Genomic DNA, 21722 nt, shown 5'->3' with positions numbered 1-21722 from the left:
AAAAAAAAGGAGTTACTTAAAACAAAATAAATTGATGAAGCAAAAAGACACATTTTTTTTTTTTAAACAAAGATGTAAAGAAAGCTTTTGAAAGCTAAGATTCGGAACTTTCATGATTTTTGGAACTGCCAACATCACGTTATAGTCCTGACCGCAATAAAATTTTTTGTGAAAAATAGTTTTTTTTTTTTTTTTTTTTTTTTTTTTTTTTTTTTTTTTTTTTTTTAATAGAATCATTTGAAAACTCAAAGTGAAGATGTGAGTGCATAAAATCGTCCATCAAAAAATGAAGAAAAAAATTTTTTTCATCAACATTTCTTATTAACCATTATTGAATTAATAAATTTTGAGTCATTTTGCTTTTTTGTGTAACTTGAGAATTTTCTTCGATCAAAATGGAACAGATACAAGTTTTGAATTACTTATAAGTTGTTGATTTTCATATTGTTTTGCTTGCGTGCTTGCTTTCTGAATTGATGCACATTAAACAAATTCATAATATGTGTTGTTGTGACAACATGTTCAAATTACAGGAATCTATATCGGTAAAATTTAAAAGTGTGCATATTTCATCTATTTTGTCAGTTATTTATTATCTTTATCCTTGCAGAAAGTTTTTCCGAGCTGGAACATTTCAGTGGAGCGGAACAAAGACAAAAAATTGATGAAATGTGCGAATTTCTAGGCAAGATGGATAAACGTGAGTTACTTGCTGTGTATGATAAAGAAATAATAAATGAAATCGAGAGAATGGTCGACGAAAAGAAATTATCTTTGGAAAATGCCATATTGCTTTTAAAGCATATTGGATATTACAAATCGCTAAAAAATATATGGATTGAAGGACTAAAATACTCATCATTTCGTAATAAAATTGAAAAAATTATTATCGCCGAAGGGAAAAAGCAAGGCAAACAAAATGAAAAGTTTCTGATTGATCTTATTGAAAGTCATCAAGCACTGCGTTATTATTGCTATGTCATGTCAGACGAATTGCTTTCAATTTGCATGACATGTGTTTTGAAAGCTGCTTCAAAGAAAGAGGATGATGAAGAAACGAAGAAAGAAGTGGAAATTGCATTAGTTTCTTTAAGTAGCATTGATTATTGGAAAGTATGTGTAATGACAATTAATAATAAGAAAAATTACAAAATTTTAATTTCAAATGTTTAGCAATTGGAAAACACTCGGCATTTGGGTAATATAGCAGAAATCATCATATATCATCAACAGAATCACAATCTCACCAGCCTTGCCTATCAATCAATTTGGGAATTCTTAATTGGAAAAACATTCCATTTAAAAAATCTGGAAAATCTCATTGACGACAAATTGAAATTTATTCAACAAGCAGCAGTAGAATTGAAAGATTTGAAAATATGTGTGGATTGGAATATAAAAGAAGATGAAGAAAATGAAATCAAAGAAGTTTGTGTGATAAAAAGATGGTTTAACACAATTGAAACATATTTTAAAAGCATCAGAAAGTGGAGGAAAGAATACAGCGACTTTGTCATGAGTATTGTTTGTGTGTGCAGAGCGGCAAGGGAAAATCAAAGAAAAAAATTTAAGCACAGTATCACACTTTTCCTGATGATGGCGAATTTTGGAGCAGAAAACATGGATGATTTGCTTCAGAGCGGTGCCATTTGCTTGATTTTCGAGGAAATAATTCGGCCAACATTGAAAAACGATTATGCAAAGTATTGTCTTAGATTTTTTGGGTTATTTTCGAAAAAAATGCGCAATAAAACAGGAGTGCTAACTGATGACTTAAAAGCAAAAATGAAAAAAAGAGAAATATTCGAGAAACTTGAGGAAGGAGGATATGAAGATGCTATCATCAAATTTCATAAAAGCGAATATGTGAACAGATATTCTTTTGATTTCATCAGTCCGTCTTACTATTTTCTGAATGAATGAATGATGAATGATCCTTTTTTTGTGATATTGTACCACTTTTTATACTTTCTATTCCTTTTCATTTTGTTTTCATTTTTCTTTCATTTGTGAATTTTTCATATGTTTTTCGAATGCTTTTCAAATCAATGATTCGTGTGCAGCTTTAACAAAAACTTTTATTATTACACAATTAAGAACAAGAATACTTCATCATTTTTTATTCAATCAAAAATAAATGAATGAATGAATAAATAAATAATAAAATGAAAATGAAAATAATTAAATATTTGTGAACAAAGGTAGTTTCATTTTCTCAAATATTCACAAAATAATCAGAAAAGTCCAATGATAATTTGTAATAATATTTTCTGTTAAGAAAATCAAATACTTTGTGAAATCCAGCTATGACATCTTCATATCCATCTGCCTCCATCTTTTCAAATATCTTTCTTTTCAACTCTTTTCGTTTTGTTTCGTCCATTTCTCCATCCTCCTTTTCTTTCAGTCTTTTTGAAATATTCAAAAAGAAATACAAGCCATTCCACGTAATAACATCATCCAAAGTTAATTGCTTCATTTCCTCCAAAAATAGATCTGTGACACCTTTTTTCTCAAAAGTATTTATTTCCATATTTCTCTTTTCAACTGCTCTTCTTAATGAAGAAAGGCATAGACGGTTTGTATATGGGTAATTATATCTTGATGCTCGAAATATATCCACAAGGCTGCCGATGAGTCCAGCAAGTTCTTCGTTATATAATCTGAATGATGGAAAGCAATAAGAAATATCATTGAGCCATCCGTTAATTAAAATCACTTCTTTCGCTTCTTTTCCTCCTCCTTCTTTCCTCTTCCAATCCACACACTTTGACAGATCTTCCAGCTCTCTTCTCACTTCTCTTCCAAAATGCAGCTCATGCATAATAGTATCCACCAAGCTGTAATCATTGAAGTATCTGTATATAAAAAATCGCCAAGCAGATTGATAGGCAATTTTTGTGAGATTTCTGTGTTTCTGTTGATGCTCGATGATTTCTGTAATTTCTTTCAAATATAGTTCTCGTTCGATAAACTAATTAGAAATAAGAAAAATAAGAAAAATAAGAAAAGCAAGAAATAAACAAACGCACATCGATTTGTATAAAGTTGCTCAAAGCCAGTAAAGCTATTTCAACTTCTTTCTGAGTTTCCTCGTTTCCCTCTTTCTTCGATGCAACTTTCAGAAGGCAAGGTACGATGATTAAAAGCAATTCATCAGGAATGCATTTATCGCAAAGCAAAGCATAACATTCACAAAGATCAGTCAAAAGCTTTTCATCTTTTTTCTTCTCATTTTCATCAATTATCATCTCTCTCATTCTTTTGCCCAATGATGAATCATCAAAAGAATATAATAAAATATTCTTCAGTTCTTTGCAATATCCAACATGCTTCAACAGCATGATTGCATTTCCCAACGTAATTTTCTTTTCTTCAATCATTTTTGACATTTTATTGAAGCACTCTTTTGTGAAAACTGTTTGAAATTCTTTTCCATTCATTTCATTAATCATTCTTTTCATTTCCTCCATTTTCTGCTTTTTCTCATCTTCTCTACAATGTCCCAGCTCGCAAAACAATTCTGCAAAGGGTATTCAAAAAAACAAAAATTTTGTTCAGAATTGTTCAATCCAAATAAAAGAACAAACTCGAAAACTTTTCTTTCAAAGGCATCCCTTTCTTTCTGCAATGAAGCTCATTGTCACAAGACTCTTTCATCTGTTTTAAAATTTACAATTCTCTATTTGTTAAAGCTGGTTTTTATTATCAAAACGAAAGATAAATACAAACAACATTGATTATCTTGCAGTCTTAAAATGTTCGCAACACAAACCGTACTGTTTTTGTTATATGAAAAGAAGTTCAAAAGAAATTGCGGATAATCCAAAAGGATTGGCAGTTTAAGGCCAGAAAAGAAAAATTTTTGTTTCTTTTTGATCAAACCAACAAAAAATTGTTTGAATCAGAGTTTAGAAAAATAAAGTTAGAAATTCTTCTTTCAAAAGTATCTTTTCTCATGGATTTGGAATCGAATTAATTTCTCATGAAAATGGAATTTTTTCCTATGAGAATGAGAAAGCAGGCAATTTCAGTTCTTGAAAATAAAAAATTTCTTGTAATTAATTGAGAAGAATAAGAATGAAAAAATCAACACACATTGAAATTCGTTTAGATTTTCTTTCATGGGTGATGAATATTTGCTTCTGTTTCAAAGAGACTCATTGCATTGCGAAAGATCTAGACAAATGAATTTCTGAAAATCAAAATGAATTGTCAGGACAAAAGAATTATACCACATTGCAACAGAGAAAGAATAAAAACAAGCATAATGGAAGAGGATCAAGGATAAACAATTCATAGAGGAAATGTTATTTTGAATTCAGAAATGGATTATTTAAAGAATAAAAGTGACTATCATCTCCAACTGAAAAGATGCAGATCCCCTGGTTTAATTGTGTTCCAACGTCTTCAGATTTTTTGTTGCTCCTTCGTAAATATCAAAAACAACGGCTGCCTAAGCTATCTTTGTTTTAGTTGAAAGGAAAGTTCATGAAGAATACATCGAAGATCTCCTTTCTTTTGAGAATCATACAGGAAACATTCAGAGTATTTTTTTTTCTTTTTTCTTTTTTTTTTTAATTTTCTGCAGATGAAAGTCGGGCAATAAGATATTGAGAAGTTATTTCCTTAAAAGAATGAAGTTATTGGAAAAAACATTCTGGCCCACATTCTGAAAATTTTTTAAAGCCAACGCAATCTTCCTTTCACAACCCTGAAACACTTCCATTGACTTTGACGATATCAACTGAACACACAGGATTTGAGGATATCAAGGATTCATTCAAACATCCTGACAGACTTTCCTTATTCTTTTTTCAATATCACTTTCAAAAGAAAAATACATTTTGCTTATTTGCACTGCAACTTGCAGAATGCGTTGTCTTCTGTCTCTTCATCTTCATCTTCGCTGAGCACGCAGCACATCACTATTTTTCCCTCCAATATTCGTTGCAACATCCTTAGAATATATTCTTCACAGAAATTGGATATGATTTCATGTTTAATTGATTCAGATTCTTTTATCAGGCACGAAAACACTACGAATTCCTTCAGCCTCTTTGCCGATTCTCAACTTATTATCCATTCTTTCTTTGAATACTGCTTGTCCAATCTTATCATCATCTTCTTTCTCTTCTTCTTCTTCTCAATTACCACATTTATTCTCTATCTTTTCGTTCTTTTCTTCTTTTTCAACTTCTCCTTTTTTACATTCATCTTTGTCTTTATCTTTTTCAACATCATCTTCGATGAACAACAAAAATAATGTTGTGTCCAATTCATTCAATTTTCCTCAAATTAAGCGCAAAGCATTGGCTTTCATTTATTTGAAGAGATCTGAAGGAAACATTTATTCCAAGATGGAATTTCAACTGAGATCATATGAAAAAGAAGGCGATTTTGTTTTTATCCAACAAAAGCAGGCAACAGGCGTGCAATATAAAATGGATATTGAAACTGCCTTTTTCATTTGGAGGTTGAAAGAGGTCCACTTGAAAGCGATAGCGAATTGAAACAATCCTTTCATGAAGAAGATGGATTCCGAAATAACCTCCGGTATATCTCACAGCTCCAAAACCACAGCGAATGCAGAAAGTGAAATGAGGAAGAAAAGCACTGAAGAGGAAAAAGCTTATTTGAAGGGTAGTTATATGAGGCAGTTATGTGAATCAGATTCAACATGTTGGAACCATAAAATTGAAGAAAATGTTATCTGAAGAAAACTACCAGATATGATTGAAGAAAGGAAAACGCATGACTCCTAAAAGCAAAGAATTTAATTTTCTTTCGACAAAAAGGAGAAATTAGAAGAAATGAAGAAGAAGCGTTTTAAAGTGAGATGAGTCAAGGATCTTTAAAAAAACAAGTGGTATAGATCTCAGTTGAAGAAGCGATGAAGCCTCATGTATTTTTCTGAAATGGAAAGTGGAAGAAATTCTGATGAAAACAGAAAAAATTCATTATTTCCTGTGATTTTGGTGTCAACCGCGCTGAAAGCGAGTATTTGAGTTGGAACAAATATTGAGGTGAGGAGGGTGAGGGAGGCGCCTTGGAGGAGGTTAATGAAGCCGGTGAGGGCATACTCGATGGTGACACATGGGGTCTGTTGGGGTCTGCCACAGACATCGACATCACTTCCACCATTTGCAACGATTTTGTTCTGGGCAATGAGGGGGAGCCAGCCATTGAATTCATCATTGTCAGCTGTGTTGCTGTTCCACACTCTTTTTGATGGAGTTGTTGAACCACAATTTTCAAACGGGGATTGGGTGATGGCATTGCCACTGAAGAACACATCATTTCGTCTTCCTAAAGCAGCGGTGTTTCCATCGAAGAAACAAAAAGTGATTAAAATTTCCCCATTCATCCAAAAATACGTTGAATAAAGATAAATTGTGGCACCTCCATAAGAGGAAGAAGCAGTCAATTTATTGTTTACAAATTGGCAATCATCAACCAAAAAACTGAGTTGGTTTGTTATGTGGAGGATTATCAAATGAAAGAGAACCAGCAGAATCTCCACCGGAATTTGAAATGCACTTGCATTTGGAAAATAAGAATTGGCAAGTTGAAGTCATATCATACACATGAAAATACCAGCCAGTTCCACACCAATCAGTTATTTCACAAGTTTCCACTTTAATTTGCGAGAATGTCCAAACAGAATTGGATAGAGGATTAACTACACAATTCGCTCCTCCATGCAATGCCGAACAACTTGTGAAATTGGATTTTGAAATATCAATTTTCAACAAACTATAACAGTATAACACTCCACCATGATTTGTATTTGAACAATTGTTGAATGAACAGGAAGTGATTGTGAAGTTGGCATAAGTGCAGTTAACTTTCAGTGCACCTCCATAATCACTTCCTCCATTTGAATCATTCCTTTCACAGCACTCAAAAAGATAACTGTTCTGATCAAACGAAGTCAGTCTTCCAGGTGTTTTTCTGTGAGTTTCAGTTCCAACATGAACCACAGCAGCATTTGGTGAAGAGCGTGTTTGGTGGAGAAAAGAGGTATTGAAGGTAGAGAGGGAAGTGGAGGGGCTGTTGAGGTTGGGGAGAATGGCACCATCGATGGGGTTGTGAGTGTGAAGGAAACGGGATGAGTGAATGGAGAAAGATGAGTGAGGAGAGAAGGAGGGGATTGAATTGGTGTTGGTGTTGGTGGAAGAGGAAGAAGGCGAAGAAGTGGTTGATGTGAATGGGTTGAGTGAGTGTGAGGGAAGGGATGGAAGTGATAGAGGGGATTGAGGAGATGAGATGTTGGAGAAGATGGCGTTTGAGAGATGGAGATGGAGGTGGATTTGGAGGTGGGAAGGGGAAGGGGAAGGGGAAGAAAAAGAAGATGATGAGGATGAGGATGAGGATGAGGAAGATGAAGGAGAAGGGGATAGGGATGGAGATGGAGAAGGGGAAGGGAAAGGGGAAGAGAGGGAAAAAGGAGAAAAAAGGAAGGGCTGGATGAGGGAGATGAAGGAGGAGAAAGAGGAGCGGGAGATGGAGAAGGAGGTAGGGATTGGGGAGTGGGCAGGTGGGAGGAGATTGTTTGGGATGGAGAAGAGGGGGAAGGAGAAGATGGCAGGTTGAGGGGTGGTGAGGGAGAAGTGTGTGAGGGCGAGGGATGCATGGACAGAGAGGAAAAGTGGAGATTTTGTTGCTGGTTGGGCTTGGAAAGTGAAAGAGAGAATGGAGGCAGCTGAGTGGCGTTGGGCAGTGAGAATTGGGCATACACCAAGAGTGATGATATCGTGATGGGTCACGCGCAAGGAGGTGTTGATGAGGGCGAGGCTTATCTGAGTACCACAGATGCGATTGCCCTATATATACTCAAGGCTCTTATCTTTGGTACTTCTAATGTTATTTATAATTTTTTCCAAATAAAAACTTTCAAAAAAATAAAAAATAAAAAGAAAGCGTTTATATCATTTCATTCATTTTATTTTTTCATTTTTATTTTTTGATTTTTTTCTTAAAAAATAATATGAATGAAATGAAACGAATTGTACAAGGGAGAGCGAAAAAATGCTTAGCCAAATAAATCGAACATTCCCTTTTGAAGAAATAATAATAAAATCATTCAAAAAATTAAAAATATAATAATCAAACAAAAAATTTACAAAACCAAAACAAACCCCTTCGAATTCTTCTTCTTCTTCCTCCTTCTTTTCTTCCTTCTTTGCTTCTTCCTTCTTTGTCTCCTTCTCTGGAGCTGCAGAAGCTGATGGAGCTGCAACAGTTGATGCAGCTGCGGCGGCAGCCAGTGATGCTTCCGCCATCTTCTTCTGTCCTTCTTCCAAGACTTCCTCACCGGAGCGTGTTCCGACTTTTGAAATCAAATCATCGGCCTTTCCCTCGTCGACATCCGCGCCTGCAGCTTTCAAAATCTTAACAAGATCTGCTTTTTTTGGGTGAGTTTTTCCTCCAAGCTGAGACAAAAGGAATGCTGCTGTATATTTCATTGAATATCTCTATGCTTTTTGCAACTTAATTGTGTGTTTTAATAATCCTAAATAGTCAAACCATAATAAATGCAACAAGAATGGATCTTATTTTATGTTTTTATTCTTTTTTTTATATTGATGATTGTAATATAAAAAGTTTAATTTAGAATTGAGTTTTATTGACTTTTGATTGATTTTTTTGTTATATGTTTTAGATTTTGAAGAGAAATATCAAATGAAAGAGAATAGTGAAAAATGATGAATAAAGAAAGGAGTAATGCAAATTTTCTGGAAAAAATAGCAAAATATTTTATATTTTGGATTCAAGGAAGTCAAAAATAAAAGTTGAGAAGACGATTTTTTGAAAAATCGGAAAAAGAAGGAAACGAAGAGTCTATCATAGAATAATAATGAATTTTTTCAACTTGATGTTGAGTTGAGCATCTCCGAAAATCTTAATGAATGAGTTATTTCTTTGTTTCGCTCATTATAAAAAGGGAGATCAATTTTTGTTTATACTTATCACAACTGAAAAAAGTTGATAAGATAAGCAGATTTATTTTTCGCTGTTAGGTAAACACATTCAATCGGTTTGTTTATCAAGTCATCATAAGTTGGAAAATATTCGTTAATGTTTTTCTTTCTTATTTGTGGATACTCAAACACATTTCTGCTTTTTCTAGTTTGGAAATCTCAAACGACGACATGCTTCTGCAAACTCTGCATTTGCTGTTCGAAATCGAGATGAAAATGACAGAAAAGATTTTTTTAGAGGCTATTATCGAGAAAGCTGAAGCATTTGGAAACTAGTGAACAGAATATTTTCAATCATATTCAATTCATTTTCAAATATTTCTCTCAAAATAAATTTTCATCCTCCTTACATCCTCTTCTGCCTCTTCTTCTTCTCCCAATTCTAATCCTGACTCAATCATTGACATTGAAACAGAATCTGATCCAAGCACAGAGCTCTGCCCCGAATTCATCAAATGGAGCAAGGGAATCATTAAAAAGCTGAAGTTCCCGTCTTCCGAGAACGAATACGAACACCTTCTTGTTGGATCGTTGCATAGGCGGCTGCTGAAGATGCAGCTGTTTATATCGTTCCTGCTGTTCTGTGTGTTCGCCTCGGATGTGTGGCCGAGTCTGTTTCTGCTTTGAATTACCACGTTACTAACGTTGATGAAGGCACAAACGCATGCGCGGTTCATCTTCATTACAGCGCTGAACAAAAAGAAGCAGCGGGAGTGGCTGATTGCCGACTCGTATGACAGTCTGATCCGATCGGCAAACAAGGAGCAGAATGCGTGGGGAATCAAGACATCGTCTCCATTAAGTGGACATTGACCTGATGGAAGAAGGATGGGAAGAGACAAAGAAAGGCGATGAAATGAGTTCAAAGGGAAAATGGCTGTGCAGTCTGTACAGAAACAGTGGATCTAAAGGTAAGTGAGACAGTTATGTAGCATTAACACCACATTTGAGTAATTCTTGTCCATGCGCTTTGCGTGAAGTCATATCTCAATTTGATGTGTGTGCTGATTGTGTGGAAGAAGATTGTGTGTGAAAGCAATCGGTTTTGAAGACATTGTGGCATTTGACTCATCCACTGCGAAACTGATTCAGATGATGCGAAAGATGCACGAAGAATGGAAGATGAAGAGGAGGGAAGAAAGAAAAGCTAAGAGGAAAAATTCGACTTTTCTGAGCCCTTCTTCAGAAGCAGCATCTTCGTCTTCCTCTTTGCTTATGGGTGAAGATGACGAAGCGAACGAAGAGCAGCAAGAGGAAGAGATGGATTACCAGAAGCTGATGATGCTTTCGTCAAATCCGTCGCTTATTGGTGAATGCGACAGCGAGCTTGCAGCGATGAATGAGAAGGAAGAAGGGCATTTTGCAATCCTCCGCGCTGCAAACTGGATTGCGGATGCTGTTTCGAAAGGGAAGATCATAACAATCTGTGAAAGGAAAGATAAAATTTTGAAAAGTGGATTGTTGGTTATTTTTTAATATGTTTGTTTGTTTGTTTGTTTGGTTTGGTTTGGTTTGGTTTATTCAAAAAAACAAATAGCGTTTCGTAAAGATTGTGTCTCACGTTTGAATTTATATTTTAATTTTAATTTTAATTTTTTGGCTGTTTAGCATTTGATTTTCCATAATTTGTATTTCTTTTTTCAAAATATGGGGCATAATTTTTCCATTTATGAAAAAACCCATGTTTTGTTCCAAACTTATTATGCATTCTAGTCATAATGTTTATATTCCAATGATACAAAAAAAGGAATTGAAAACTATTCCATAATAAAAGTTTATTTTGTGTTTTCGAAACAATTTCGATATAAAAGGAAATAACATGAGGAGACATATGAAAGGTTTGGCTTTAAACATTGCTTTCATTTAAAAGTACTTTTAACAGGAACAGAAGTTTAACAAAATCGCTTATGTTGCTGCTAACGATTTGATATAAATGGTGATGATTTGCTCCTGATAATTGTTATTACAAAAGAAGATTTTCTCATGATGGTAAAAATGGAAAGAGGAGGTGAAAATATGGAGATGCACAAAAATCAATTATTTTTCAGGAAACGAACAATAGAAAATGAAGTATATGATTTCTAAGAGAGGAAAGAGGTATAATCATAGCAAAATGAAGAGGGGGAAGAAGAATTGTTCATTTATTGATAATTTCTATCCAAGAAATCGTTTGTGTGAAGCAAAAGATGATCAGTAGTTGAATCTTCGAAGGGTTTCAATGTTGCTGTTTGGAGAAAACTGGATATCGTTCACACAACAAAAAAAAAACACGCGCTGCTTGGAATGTATCCTTTGACAAGAGTTATGAAAAGGCTTTATATACTGAGACGTGAAGTCTGATAACATATTTTCATGATTATCGAAAAGATGCTAATTCTAGCATTATTCAGTTCAAATTGCTAAATTATCGACTTCTTCAGTTTATTCATCTTTAAAATCAGGATTTATTAAACTGTAGTCTGTAACTGAGTTTTCTTTGCCATTTGTCTGAATAATCACAATTTTAATATCTCATTACAAATGGAATGGGGATCCGAGCACAAAACAAGCATTCTCTCAACTGTAAGAACAAGGAAGCGATTCTGAGCTGTACGATAAGATAAAATATAACCACCTTGGTAATGTGTGCATCGCGTCTGAGCTGGCAACTGAGCAAGTTCTGTTTCCATGGAAGGCAAACAACGGGATGCTGAAGTGATTCCAACAGACAAAGCGAGTGCTGCTGAATGAGCTGAGGAGCGAAAGCTACGAGCTGCAACTGCACAAGCGCTTTGAATACAGTGTGCAATTCAATTAAAACATTTTTTTATCCAATGAAGAAGGCAAACAGCACACAGATGATTGTCAATTCTCATCCGACGCTTCTTGAATTCAAGAAACTGTTTAATGACGTGTATCCTTCTCTTCTCTCTGATTCATCTGTCATGAGCTCCTTCAGAACAATTAGCATTCCAATCAGAAAAGACGAGTTGCTACTGTGACATTTCTTTATTCATTTGTAATTGAGTGATGCCAAACCCTCCAAAGTCCATAAAAGCCGAAGAGGCAATGGATCACCAATTTTTGAGCAAAAGTGCGGCTCAGCAACAACAAAACAGAAGACAATAAAAAATATTGCTAACAAATCAGTTACTGCATATTCTAATTCTTCTTCTTCTTTTTCTTCTTCTCCTGCTCCAGTCTGGAATGGTTTTATGCGATATTTTCAAATCTTCAGCTTTCGATTTCTTTATCATTCTGCCCTTATAAGTTCAATACTCCTCAAGCTTCATTACAAACTTTCCGCCAGATTACCCAGTTGCTTTTCGCTCAATAAGTGTTAATTCCGATATCCACATTTCCAAGCTCATAGTAACTTTTTTCTTCAAATGCTACATTTTTCTCAATGATAGATCTATCTGCATCTGCTTCTCCTTCAACCACAGCTAATGTTGCTCACTTCGGCAGGTAAATGAATGAGAATTTATAGAAAAGTGCTGCAGAAATCAACAGTGTAATATTTCAACAGCTTTTGAACTTTTAACAACATCATATAACAATTGGACAAACTTGTTTTAAATATTTTTCGTTGAATCTGAACTTCATTTCAATATCTGTCTTCAAATTCTTCTAAAGAAAATAATTTTCTTTTGTTTTGGTTTTCAATGTGGTTTATTTGTTCGGCTGTGGGTTTTTTTCTTTGAAATTTGCTCGTCATTATATTTATTTTGAAAATAATGCTTCAAGCCACATTATTTGTTCGTTTCAGGAAAAAATAATTCTTGAAAAAGTTAATCTGTATTGCTAGAGAATTTAAAAAATGTGTGCAAATCATGAATTGAAATCAAATTTATTTTGAAGTGGAAAAATTATCAACAAATTGTTGATTTGACAAATTTAATTTTTGTCTTGTATTTGAATTATATTTCAGTTCACGATGGATAATAATGTGTTGTTTTTCGAAATGCTTGAGCTGATCTATTGAAATGTTTATGAATTTTTCTTTGCACAGTTCATTTCAAACGAAATATAAATGCAATTCTTGGATCAATCTCAGAAAACTTAAAACAAATTGGTTTCTTTGTTCATTGAGATATTCGAAATTTTTGAATAAAATATACTTGTTTTCAGAAGGTTCGATTCCTTTTTGCATTATTATTTGCAACTTTTAGAGAAAAGAAATAAAAAACTTAAAAGAAATACCACTCAAGAAAATATTAAAATTTCCAAGCATACAATGTTTCTTGCAGCTTTTTGAATTTTTAGCTTAAACATTGAAGAAATAATTCATGCTATTAACAAAATTTTCAATTTTGAAAAAAAAATTATGCAAATAATTGAATGACCCATAAGAGATGAGCCAAATTAACCAAGAAATGAATAAATACTCCTCAAAGCCCCGTTCGACGAAAAGTCGACACGCCTTTGAAATTCACAACTTTATTGAAAAAAGAGCTCCGGAGGACCCGGAAGGATTTCTCTATTATTATGCATTTCACAGCAAATATGGAAAATCCTTTCGGTCGATCATTGAGGAGAAATATATTGGTTTGCGTGGTTTTTTCTCAACTTTTGGAAATAACTGTTGTGCGTTTTTCGATTAATATTTTTTTTATCAATCAATTTATTATTTCGATGGAAATTGGGAGATATTTCTTTGTTTATATGTTTTTTATCTGAATATTTGATCTGTTGTGTTTTTTTCTGTTTTCATTTTGAAATAGATATTATTTACTCAATTATAAGTGAATAATCAGACAAATTGCCATTTGTCAATGTTCATTTTTAGCGTTTTAAAAATTTTTTGATTTTTTTGTATTTGAGTTTATTTATAATCAAAAACATTTTGGAAACACCAAGGATAATAATTTTATATATTTTCAATCTTTCGCATTTATAAATTCAAATCCTATGTTTCATTTTTGATTTGTAATAATATTGTTATTTCAAACCCAATTCCCATCGAGAATATTTAAGTTGATTGATAAGCAAAATATAAAAAATGCACATATTTTATAGAAAAAACAAACAACGTTTTAAAAAATCTTTCTATTCTGTATTCCACACTTGACAGAAATGACAAAGTTTCTTGTCTTTCTGCTGTTTCCTCGGAATTTTCCTGGAAGGAACTTTTAAAGTGTGGCTGGCTCATCACAAAAGGCGAATATTACTACTCCAAAGAAAGATTCTCCAATAGAAATCTCGAAAAAAATTCACATCACACAGAAAGATGCGTTTCAGATAAAAGTGTGCTATTTGTTTTCGTTTTTGATTCTTTTTATTCATTTGAAAAGAAATGGAAGACTTTTCACTTGTTGAAAAGTGGCTTCTTAAAAATAGTTCAGCTAGCTGCACGAATGGAAGACACATGAAGAAATGTTTGCACTTTGTTTTCAATAATCGAACTTTAATTCACAATTGAAATGATTTCTGTTTTTTGACATTCTTTTTGTGAATTTTCTAAAATAATTGGCTTCTTGGTTCTATTCTGAAAGTGATTGTGCACAATCAAAATGGGTGTTCCACTCAAAAATTCCCTCCGCCAACTTCCATTGTTGGGGATGAACAATCGACGGTTAGTCAAAGAAAACATGGAGAATCAAAATCATCCGAGCCACTGTATAATGCTAGCAATTTCGATTGTCTCGAAGAAGATAATCATCAATCAATCGATAATCATCAATCAACAAATATTTTGAATGATGAGAAAAAGAAAAAAATAACAAAAAAAGAAAAAGAAACACAAAAAAAAGTAAAAGAAAAAGAAATTGATGAAAATAAAAATAATGATATAAAAGATAAACACAAGAACATTTCTTCCGTTGATTTGAATTTAACATTCAATTTCGTTGAGGAAAACAGTGATGAAGGTATGGATATGTGCTTCGAAGAAAAAAAGAAAAGGACAAAAAATATTGGATTGAATGAAAGAAAAGAAGTTTTATAGAAAGAAAATTCGAAAGAAAATGAAAACGAAAAACGAAAAAGAGATGAAAAGAAAAAGATTTTTTCTATGAATGAGAAAAGAATCATTGATAAAACAAAGAAAGAACTGTTTGAAGAAATGAAAAAAGAAATAAATGTAAAGTTATCTTATTCAAATTTTTGTAAAAAAACAAGAAATTTTATTAAAGCGAAGAAACGGACAGACTTATGCGAAGTCTGTGAAAGGGGCACATATTTGAAAAAGAAAAAAGCGGAAATGGAAAGAAAAGGAGGTGAGTTGAATGAAGACGAAAAGAATGAAATAGAAATTATTGATAAACATTTGAAAATGGCGACTCATCAAAGAAATTATTTTTATGAAATGAAAGAAAATCTGAAAAATGATGAAGTTATTATTATTATGGATTTTAAGGAAAATTGGTGTTTGCCAATTTCCAATAATGAAACGGGAAGATCTTTTTTTAACAAAAAACAAATTTCCCATTTATGTTTTGTCGTATATTTTGTTGATTGTTTTGGAATTTTTCGAAAATGTTGTTTCAATTTTTTTTCTGAAATATTATCTCACGATTATCGTTTTGTTTGTGAATGTATTTATAAACTTTTACGTTTTGATATTTTTTCAAATGTTAATTCTTTTCACTTTTTTTGTGATAATGGTCCTCATTTTCGAAATTCACATATTTTGCATTTACTGTTTTCTCCAAATTCTTTTTTGTTTAAGAATTATCACTGTTCACTCTCATTCTTTGCCGAACATCATGGAAAGAGTGACTGTGACAGTGAATTTGGTTTTTTGACACAGTTAATAAACAACAATCTTGGTGATCGTACATTGAATAATGTGTACGATCTCATTGATTTTTTTTGTTTACAGTGTAATTCTTATCTTTTTGGAATTCATGAGCCAAATTCTTTAATAAATATTTCTTCTATGATTTCTGATATTTCTTTTTTTAATTTAGCAGGGCGAATGGATGAAGTTTCACAGCCAAGCGAGCAGGCAGAAAAACTGAACAGAACGAAGCATTTCTTTTTGATGTTTGTTTTTTCATTCATTTGATGTTTTCAACTTTTCAACAACTATTTTTTTGTTTTCAGTCATGAAGAACCGATGGATTATCGATGGGAAGAGTTGGTCATCAAAGGAATGAAAAATTACTTGCATTTTGAGTCAAATGGAACTCAATTGCTTGCTTCGCCTCTCAGTTGCAATGAAAATGTGTTCTTAAAAGAAATAGAATACAAAATGAGAGTGAGTCTGGATGATAAACCAAGAAAAGTGTTCAATAAAGAAAATAATGATGCTTTTCCAATAACTGAGAAAGTTAATGGAAAGGTTCGAAGAAGAGTTAGAGATGTTATTGAAAAGAGAATGAAATTAATAAATGAAAATGAAAATTTTAATTTTTAATTTTTGTTATAAATATTCATAGATAAATTTCAGGTATGTTTTTTGTTTCATTTTTCCTTTTTTTATTTTCTTTCTTTCTTATTTTTTTAGTCTTCTTCTTCTTTTTTTTTTTTGAACTTTTGCCTTTTGTGAAGAAAAAGTTTGTTTTTGCTTATCCTGTGAGATTTGGGCTATTCCAAATTGAGGACAAGACTGAATCCGTCCTGTTATTTGCAATAATTGTTCAATTATTGCAATAACTTGCAGGCTTTGGGTCCAGATTCAGTTTTCCAGGAAAACAAACTTTTTATTCACTTTATTCAGGTATGTTTTTTTTTTTTTTTTTTTTTTTTTTTTTTTTTTTTTTTTTTTTTTCAAAGGAATGAAGTATTGGTTGCATTATTAACCCCAACAACTTTAAATGACAAAAAAATATAGAAATTGAAAATCTTGGAAAAAAAATTGTGGTCGGAACAAAAGTTGGATTGGAAAAATTTTGTCCCATATTCGCAAATTTTCTGATTTTTGAAATAAATGAAGATTTTAACATTCTTGCTGAAAGGACATTCTAATCAATCAATAACCATTTTCAAACATAATGAATTAAAAATAAATAAAAGAAGAATAAAAAATTTTTTGTTTCTTAATTCAAAAAACAAAGATTCACAAAAACTCAAAATTTTAACACGCTCTTCTTCTAGTAAAATAAAACAAACAGTTGAAGAGCAAAATAGCATTTTATTTTGAGTTTTCACAGAAATCACATTTTCAGAATTCAAAATAAATTAAAAAATTAATAAATTCAAAAATAAACATTCAATAGAAAATTTTTTAACACATAAAAATAATTTTATAAATACGAATCAAAATTATTTTCATTCAACAAACATAACATAATTTTCAAAATAAAATAACAAAAAGCAAAAAAGAAAAAAGAAATATAGACAGATAGGGTTACACTTTTACCTCTGACCCTTTTTTTTACCCCCACCCTTTTTTTTGTGGAGCTGGCTACGGCTTAATACAAGCTTGTAGCCGACAAAAAATAACTCTAAATGTTTATTTTAATAAATTTAACTTATACAGAAAATTTTTTTTTACGAAAATTTTTTCACTTTGAGATCTCGGTATTTTTTAATTTTATTTTTTGATCATTAAATTGATGGTCTTTCCATGAATATAACATTCTGGAAGTTTTAAGCTACACCATCATTACACATCTTATCCTTTTTATTTCTTTGATAACTTTTCACATTTCACAAGTTTCTTTTTTACCTGTTTTCTCATTTCATCGACTTTTCGATAAAATGTAATTTCATAAGGAATGATGAATTTTTGAGAAAATTTTTAAGATTATTCTTATTATATGATAGAATGTTAATTATGTTGATATACAAAAAAGTTTTGCAAATTTGATTTTAAATAGAAAAATGAAAAACATCAATTTCTGAAGTTTTGATTTTTTCAGCCAGAAAAATATTTTCAGCAAAATATTTTGTGAGCGTGAAATAATATATTGAGTTAAAAATAAGAGACAGCTTATAAAATTAAGAAATTGTCTTTTAGACAATCAAAAATTGCATTTTTTCAAAAAGTCGATGAAATGAGAAAACAGGTGAAAAAGAAACTTGTGATATGTGAAAAGTTATAAAAACAATAAAAAGGATATGATGTGTAATGATGATGTAGCTTAAAACTTCCAGAATGTTATATCCATGGAAAGACCATCAATTTAATGATCAAAAAATAAAATTAAAAAATACCGAGATCTCTCAGTTGTAAAGAATTGTAAAAAATTTTTGCTGTATAAGTTAAATTTATTAAAATAAACATTTAGAGTTATTTTTTGTCGGCTACAAGCTTGTATTAAGCCGTAGCCAGCTCCACAAAAAAAAGGGTGGGGGTAAAAAAAAGGGTCAGAGGTAAAAGTGTAACCCTAGATAGAAAAAAGAAAGAAAATGAAAGAAAATGAAAGAAAATTTATTTTTCATTTCACAGAATAAATGATGCAACTTTGTTTGACAGAAATATTTTTGTTTCTTGAAGATAATTTCCACAGAAATATTCCATCTTTTTGTAAGTTTGCAATAAATTTGTGCGTAGTTCCTTTTCTGAATGAATGTTGATGGGACAGTTTGAAAAGAATGTGGATTTTGAATTAAAAAAAAAAGAAAAGAAAAAAAGAAAAAAAAATTCACTTTTTGAAGACTAAAATGGATTCGAGATTGACACTCACTGATTGACAGTTTGTGCAGTTTAACTTTTGATTCTTGTGAATGGTTCATCAAATGAGTCGGCAGATGGATCGGCAGATGGCGCAATTGGATTAGGAGAAGGGGAGAACGCATTGAAATATGACTCTTCTGAATTAGACGATGGCAAGGATGGACATGAGGACAGAGAAAATGGATCTGGAGAAGGAGCAAACGGACCTGTTGAAGGCGCAATTAGATTAGGAGCAGGAGGTAATATGCAGAAATGTGGCTCTTCTGAATGAGATGAAGATGCGGATGAATTTGAAGATTGAGAAAATGCGCTTGATAAGGATGACAACGTAGCTGGCTGTACAGAAGAAGCAGTAAACGAGTTTGAAGGAATAGAAGCAGTAGCAAACGGGTTCGGTGCAACAGAAAGAACCAGAAATTGATTGACTGAAGGTGGAATAGCTCCGAATTGAAGGTTTGAATGCTGACCTGTTTTGAACGGATTGGCTTCGAATGGATTATTTCTACCTGTTTTTGTATTAACACACAAAAAAAGCGGTTTCTGCTTTTGAATTGATAAGCTAATCATATCTGAGGCCTTGATGGGAAAATAGAAATACAACGTTTTGACCATGCATTCGTAAACACTGATGATCTCATCCTCGTATCCTTCTTCCTCTAAAATACCGAGAATCTGATGCTTTTGCATTTTACGTTTTTCTCTTTCGCTTGCATCGATAGAAGGTCCGCTCACTCTTCTCACAAGTGAAATGATGTACTTCAGGCACCATTCCAAGTAATCTCTTCTGACAGTTGGCTGCTGCATTTCCTCCATAACGATTCGAATAATCCCACTTCTGAGCAAATAGCTAATGTCTGATGACACTGGATTTGCAATTCGGCTGATAACATAAACGCACCTTTTGAACACTTTTCTGTGATACTTCTTTGCCTTTCTCAGAATTCTAACAATGCATTCAAAAAAGTTGGGTGACTTTATCTCTTTCCATTCATAGAAAAAAAAATAATAGCCTAATGTATCAAGCCATCTCGTTAAAGTAATTTCATCCATCACTTCATTCAAGAATTTTCCTCTTTTCATCCAATTTACTCTTCCCTCTAATTCTTCTAATTCTCTTATTGCTTCTCTCATTAAATTCAATTCGTTTTCAACAAAATGTGCCATTTTCTCGTCTTCATTTGCCTGCCATATCAAGAATTCCCACGCGGATTGGTAAGCAAGATGAGTCAAGCTATGATGTTCTGATGATATTTAATGACTTTGGTGATATCTTTCATGTATAATTCTTTTTCTATTTTCTATGAGAAAAATCAAAAACTAAAATCAATAAATAAAAAAAAAAAAGATAAATCAAACAAATCTCATCTTTATGTTGCTCAAAGAAACCAGAGACATTTCCACTTCTTTTCCAATTTTTTCGTTTTTTTCTTTGTTCGTTGCAGTTCTCAAAATGAGAGGAACACAAATTAAAATTAAAATACCCGGAAATTCGAGATGACTTTTGCACATAGATAGATAGCACTCACAAAGGCTTATCAGAAATGGTTCGTTCGTAGCAATTATGTTGTTGTTTTCTTTCAATATCATATTTTCAATTCTTTTATAAAGCAAAGAACCTTCAAAGCAAGAATTCTTAATTCCAAACAAAACTTTGTAATACCCAATGCAACTTAATAAAGAAATGATACTTTCAATCTCCGAATATTTATCTTCCATCATTTTGTTGAATTTATTAAAAGTTTTCATTGTTAGAAAAGATTTGAGTTCTTTTTTGTCCATTTCAACAATAAAATTGTATATTTCTGTTATTTTCTGCTTTTCTAATGCTTCAACCGCATTTTCAATTTCCGAAATCATTTTATCGAGTTGTTTCAAATCAAAGACAAATTCGATTAATTAATAGATTACGGCATGATCATCTCTTCATTTTTTAATTCTGAATTTTTTTTAACCTGGTTTTCTCTTATACAAAGGTGATACAGATATTTCAAATTATTTCAAAGTTCTTCAAACCTTGTATTTTTAACAAAGGAAACACAAACAATTAATCAAGAATAATAATAGAAATATTTGATTTTGAACAAAAAAACAATTCAAAATTAGAAAGTTTGGATGATTATTTAATAAATAGGTGTTAGTTATCGAAATCATAATTTTTCTAACAAAAATTTCTGTTTGAAAATTTGTTTTGAATGCTTGTTAATGAACAAAGAAAAGCGACAGAACGTATTAATAACTTATCTGTCACACTATCATGTCATAAATTCATTTTATATTTGAAGGAGACATCTTTTTTCCGAAGTCATATCAAAATCTACTCAATGTTTCTTATTCTTTTGCATTTCTAGCTAAAAAATTCGAATTGATCAATGCTGATATCTCACTGGAGGAGGTTGAAATACAGTTGGTTATTTGAATAATGTTGCAAAAGAATCAATTGGAATTCGAATGTCGAGTGAGAGGCTCGTTCTTGGAGGAGAAATATGTGTTGTGGAAATAGATGAAGTTATTTTGAGAAAAGAAAGTTCCATAAAGGTAAAAAGAAAAAAACAATTTTGGCTTTTTGGTGCAGTGGAAAGAAAAGAAAATGATGAAATTGGAAAATGTTTAATTATCAGAGTTCCAAACATAAAAAAGGAGACTCTGATTCCTATCATTGAAGCCAACATCCAGAAAGAAATGACAATTTTCAGTGATAATGTTGTACGCATTTGAGCATAAATAATTTGTGAAATAAACATTTGACAAACTGCCAAAAATGCGAATTCAATAATATGAAAACATGAGCATACACAAATGAGACAGATGTTTGGTGGTCTCGTTTTAGAAGATCATTGCAAACATGTGGGATCAAAGAAAAGTTCATTGATAATTTAATGGCTTCATTTTTGCTTCAACGAGAAATTGATATGCTATTCCCAGAATTTGTGATAAATGTTGCCAATTTCAAGCCCACAAAAGCTGCATTTCTTCCTGATTATGATGATGGAGAAGGAGACGATGAAGCAGATGTTCCTCAATTTGAGCAAGAGGCTGTTGATACTCATGACGAAGATCATGTCGATCCAGGAGAAGGAGCAGATGCAAGTGAATATTCTGAAATATAACATTTTAATCATATAAAACATATATATATTTATATATATTTTTGATTTTTATTTTTTTTCTATACACTTTAAAAACTTTAATACACA

At 32.1% G+C, this 21722-nt stretch overlaps 8 protein-coding genes across 8 annotated transcripts; 5 read left to right on the top strand and 3 right to left on the bottom strand.

Annotated features, from left to right (window-relative positions):
- The first annotated feature begins 327 nt into the window (after positions 1-327).
- MONOS_13415 (uncharacterized protein) lies at positions 328-2096 on the top strand. The gene is made up of 4 exons (XM_067866114.1): positions 328-410; positions 534-558; positions 611-1113; positions 1174-2096. The coding sequence occupies exons 1-4, from the start codon at positions 396-398 to the stop codon at positions 1921-1923; spliced, it is 1293 nt and encodes a 430-aa protein (XP_067729805.1). The 5' UTR covers positions 328-395; the 3' UTR covers positions 1924-2096.
- A 12-nt stretch (positions 2097-2108) lies between these two features.
- MONOS_13414 (uncharacterized protein) lies at positions 2109-3660 on the bottom strand (the record flags this gene model as incomplete). The annotated part of the gene is made up of 3 exons (XM_067866113.1): positions 2109-2974; positions 3033-3523; positions 3591-3660. 3 exons carry the CDS (start codon positions 3658-3660, stop codon positions 2216-2218), a joined length of 1320 nt encoding a protein of 439 aa, XP_067729804.1. The 3' UTR covers positions 2109-2215.
- Positions 3661-7225: 3565 nt separating this feature from the next.
- MONOS_13413 (uncharacterized protein) lies at positions 7226-7596 on the top strand (the record flags this gene model as incomplete). The annotated part of the gene is made up of 1 exon (XM_067866112.1): positions 7226-7596. Exon 1 carries the CDS (start codon positions 7270-7272, stop codon positions 7594-7596), a length of 327 nt encoding a protein of 108 aa, XP_067729803.1. The 5' UTR covers positions 7226-7269.
- A 329-nt stretch (positions 7597-7925) lies between these two features.
- MONOS_13412 (putative 60S acidic ribosomal protein P2-1) lies at positions 7926-8505 on the bottom strand. Its single transcript, XM_067866111.1, has 2 exons — positions 8142-8505; positions 7926-8059 (listed from the first exon to the last, which is right to left on the bottom strand). Exons 1-2 carry the CDS (start codon positions 8466-8468, stop codon positions 8036-8038), a joined length of 351 nt encoding a protein of 116 aa, XP_067729802.1. The 5' UTR covers positions 8469-8505; the 3' UTR covers positions 7926-8035.
- A 1296-nt stretch (positions 8506-9801) lies between these two features.
- On the top strand, positions 9802-10741 carry MONOS_13411 (uncharacterized protein; the record flags this gene model as incomplete). Its single annotated transcript, XM_067866110.1, has 2 exons — positions 9802-9899; positions 10004-10741. 2 exons carry the CDS (start codon positions 9802-9804, stop codon positions 10458-10460), a joined length of 555 nt encoding a protein of 184 aa, XP_067729801.1. The 3' UTR covers positions 10461-10741.
- A 2598-nt stretch (positions 10742-13339) lies between these two features.
- Positions 13340-14621, top strand: MONOS_17385 (uncharacterized protein; the record flags this gene model as incomplete). Its single annotated transcript, XM_067870300.1, has 5 exons — positions 13340-13511; positions 13983-14210; positions 14258-14341; positions 14459-14538; positions 14595-14621. The coding sequence occupies 5 exons, from the start codon at positions 13340-13342 to the stop codon at positions 14619-14621; spliced, it is 591 nt and encodes a 196-aa protein (XP_067729800.1).
- Positions 14622-18558: 3937 nt separating this feature from the next.
- On the bottom strand, positions 18559-19659 carry MONOS_9819 (uncharacterized protein; the record flags this gene model as incomplete). The annotated part of the gene is made up of 1 exon (XM_067880354.1): positions 18559-19659. One exon carries the CDS (start codon positions 19657-19659, stop codon positions 18559-18561), a length of 1101 nt encoding a protein of 366 aa, XP_067729799.1.
- Positions 19660-21404: 1745 nt separating this feature from the next.
- Positions 21405-21635, top strand: MONOS_9820 (uncharacterized protein; the record flags this gene model as incomplete). The annotated part of the gene is made up of 1 exon (XM_067880356.1): positions 21405-21635. The coding sequence occupies one exon, from the start codon at positions 21405-21407 to the stop codon at positions 21633-21635; it is 231 nt and encodes a 76-aa protein (XP_067729798.1).
- Positions 21636-21722: the final 87 nt, after the last annotated feature.

This window comes from Monocercomonoides exilis (genome assembly GCF_001643675.1).
Source record: "Monocercomonoides exilis strain PA203 chromosome Unknown scaffold15-1837935, whole genome shotgun sequence".
NCBI lineage: Eukaryota > Preaxostyla > Oxymonadida > Polymastigidae > Monocercomonoides > Monocercomonoides exilis.
Note: the sequence above shows the minus strand (reverse complement) of the source record. Positions and strands in the feature narration are given on the sequence as shown.

Excerpts from the sequence above, each read along its gene's own strand:
- MONOS_13412 (XM_067866111.1), bottom strand. The coding sequence starts at position 8,468 with ATGAAATATACAGCAGCATTCCTTTTGTCTCAGCTTGGAGGAAAAACT. Across the intron at positions 8,060-8,141 it reads AAGAAGAAGAATTCGAAGGG|GGAATGTTCGATTTATTTGG; the intron begins GTTTGTTTTGGT and ends TTTCTTCAAAAG.
- MONOS_13415 (XM_067866114.1), top strand. Across the intron at positions 559-610 it reads TATATCGGTAAAATTTAAAA|AAAGTTTTTCCGAGCTGGAA; the intron begins GTGTGCATATTT and ends TTATCCTTGCAG. Across the intron at positions 1,114-1,173 it reads GTAGCATTGATTATTGGAAA|CAATTGGAAAACACTCGGCA; the intron begins GTATGTGTAATG and ends TCAAATGTTTAG.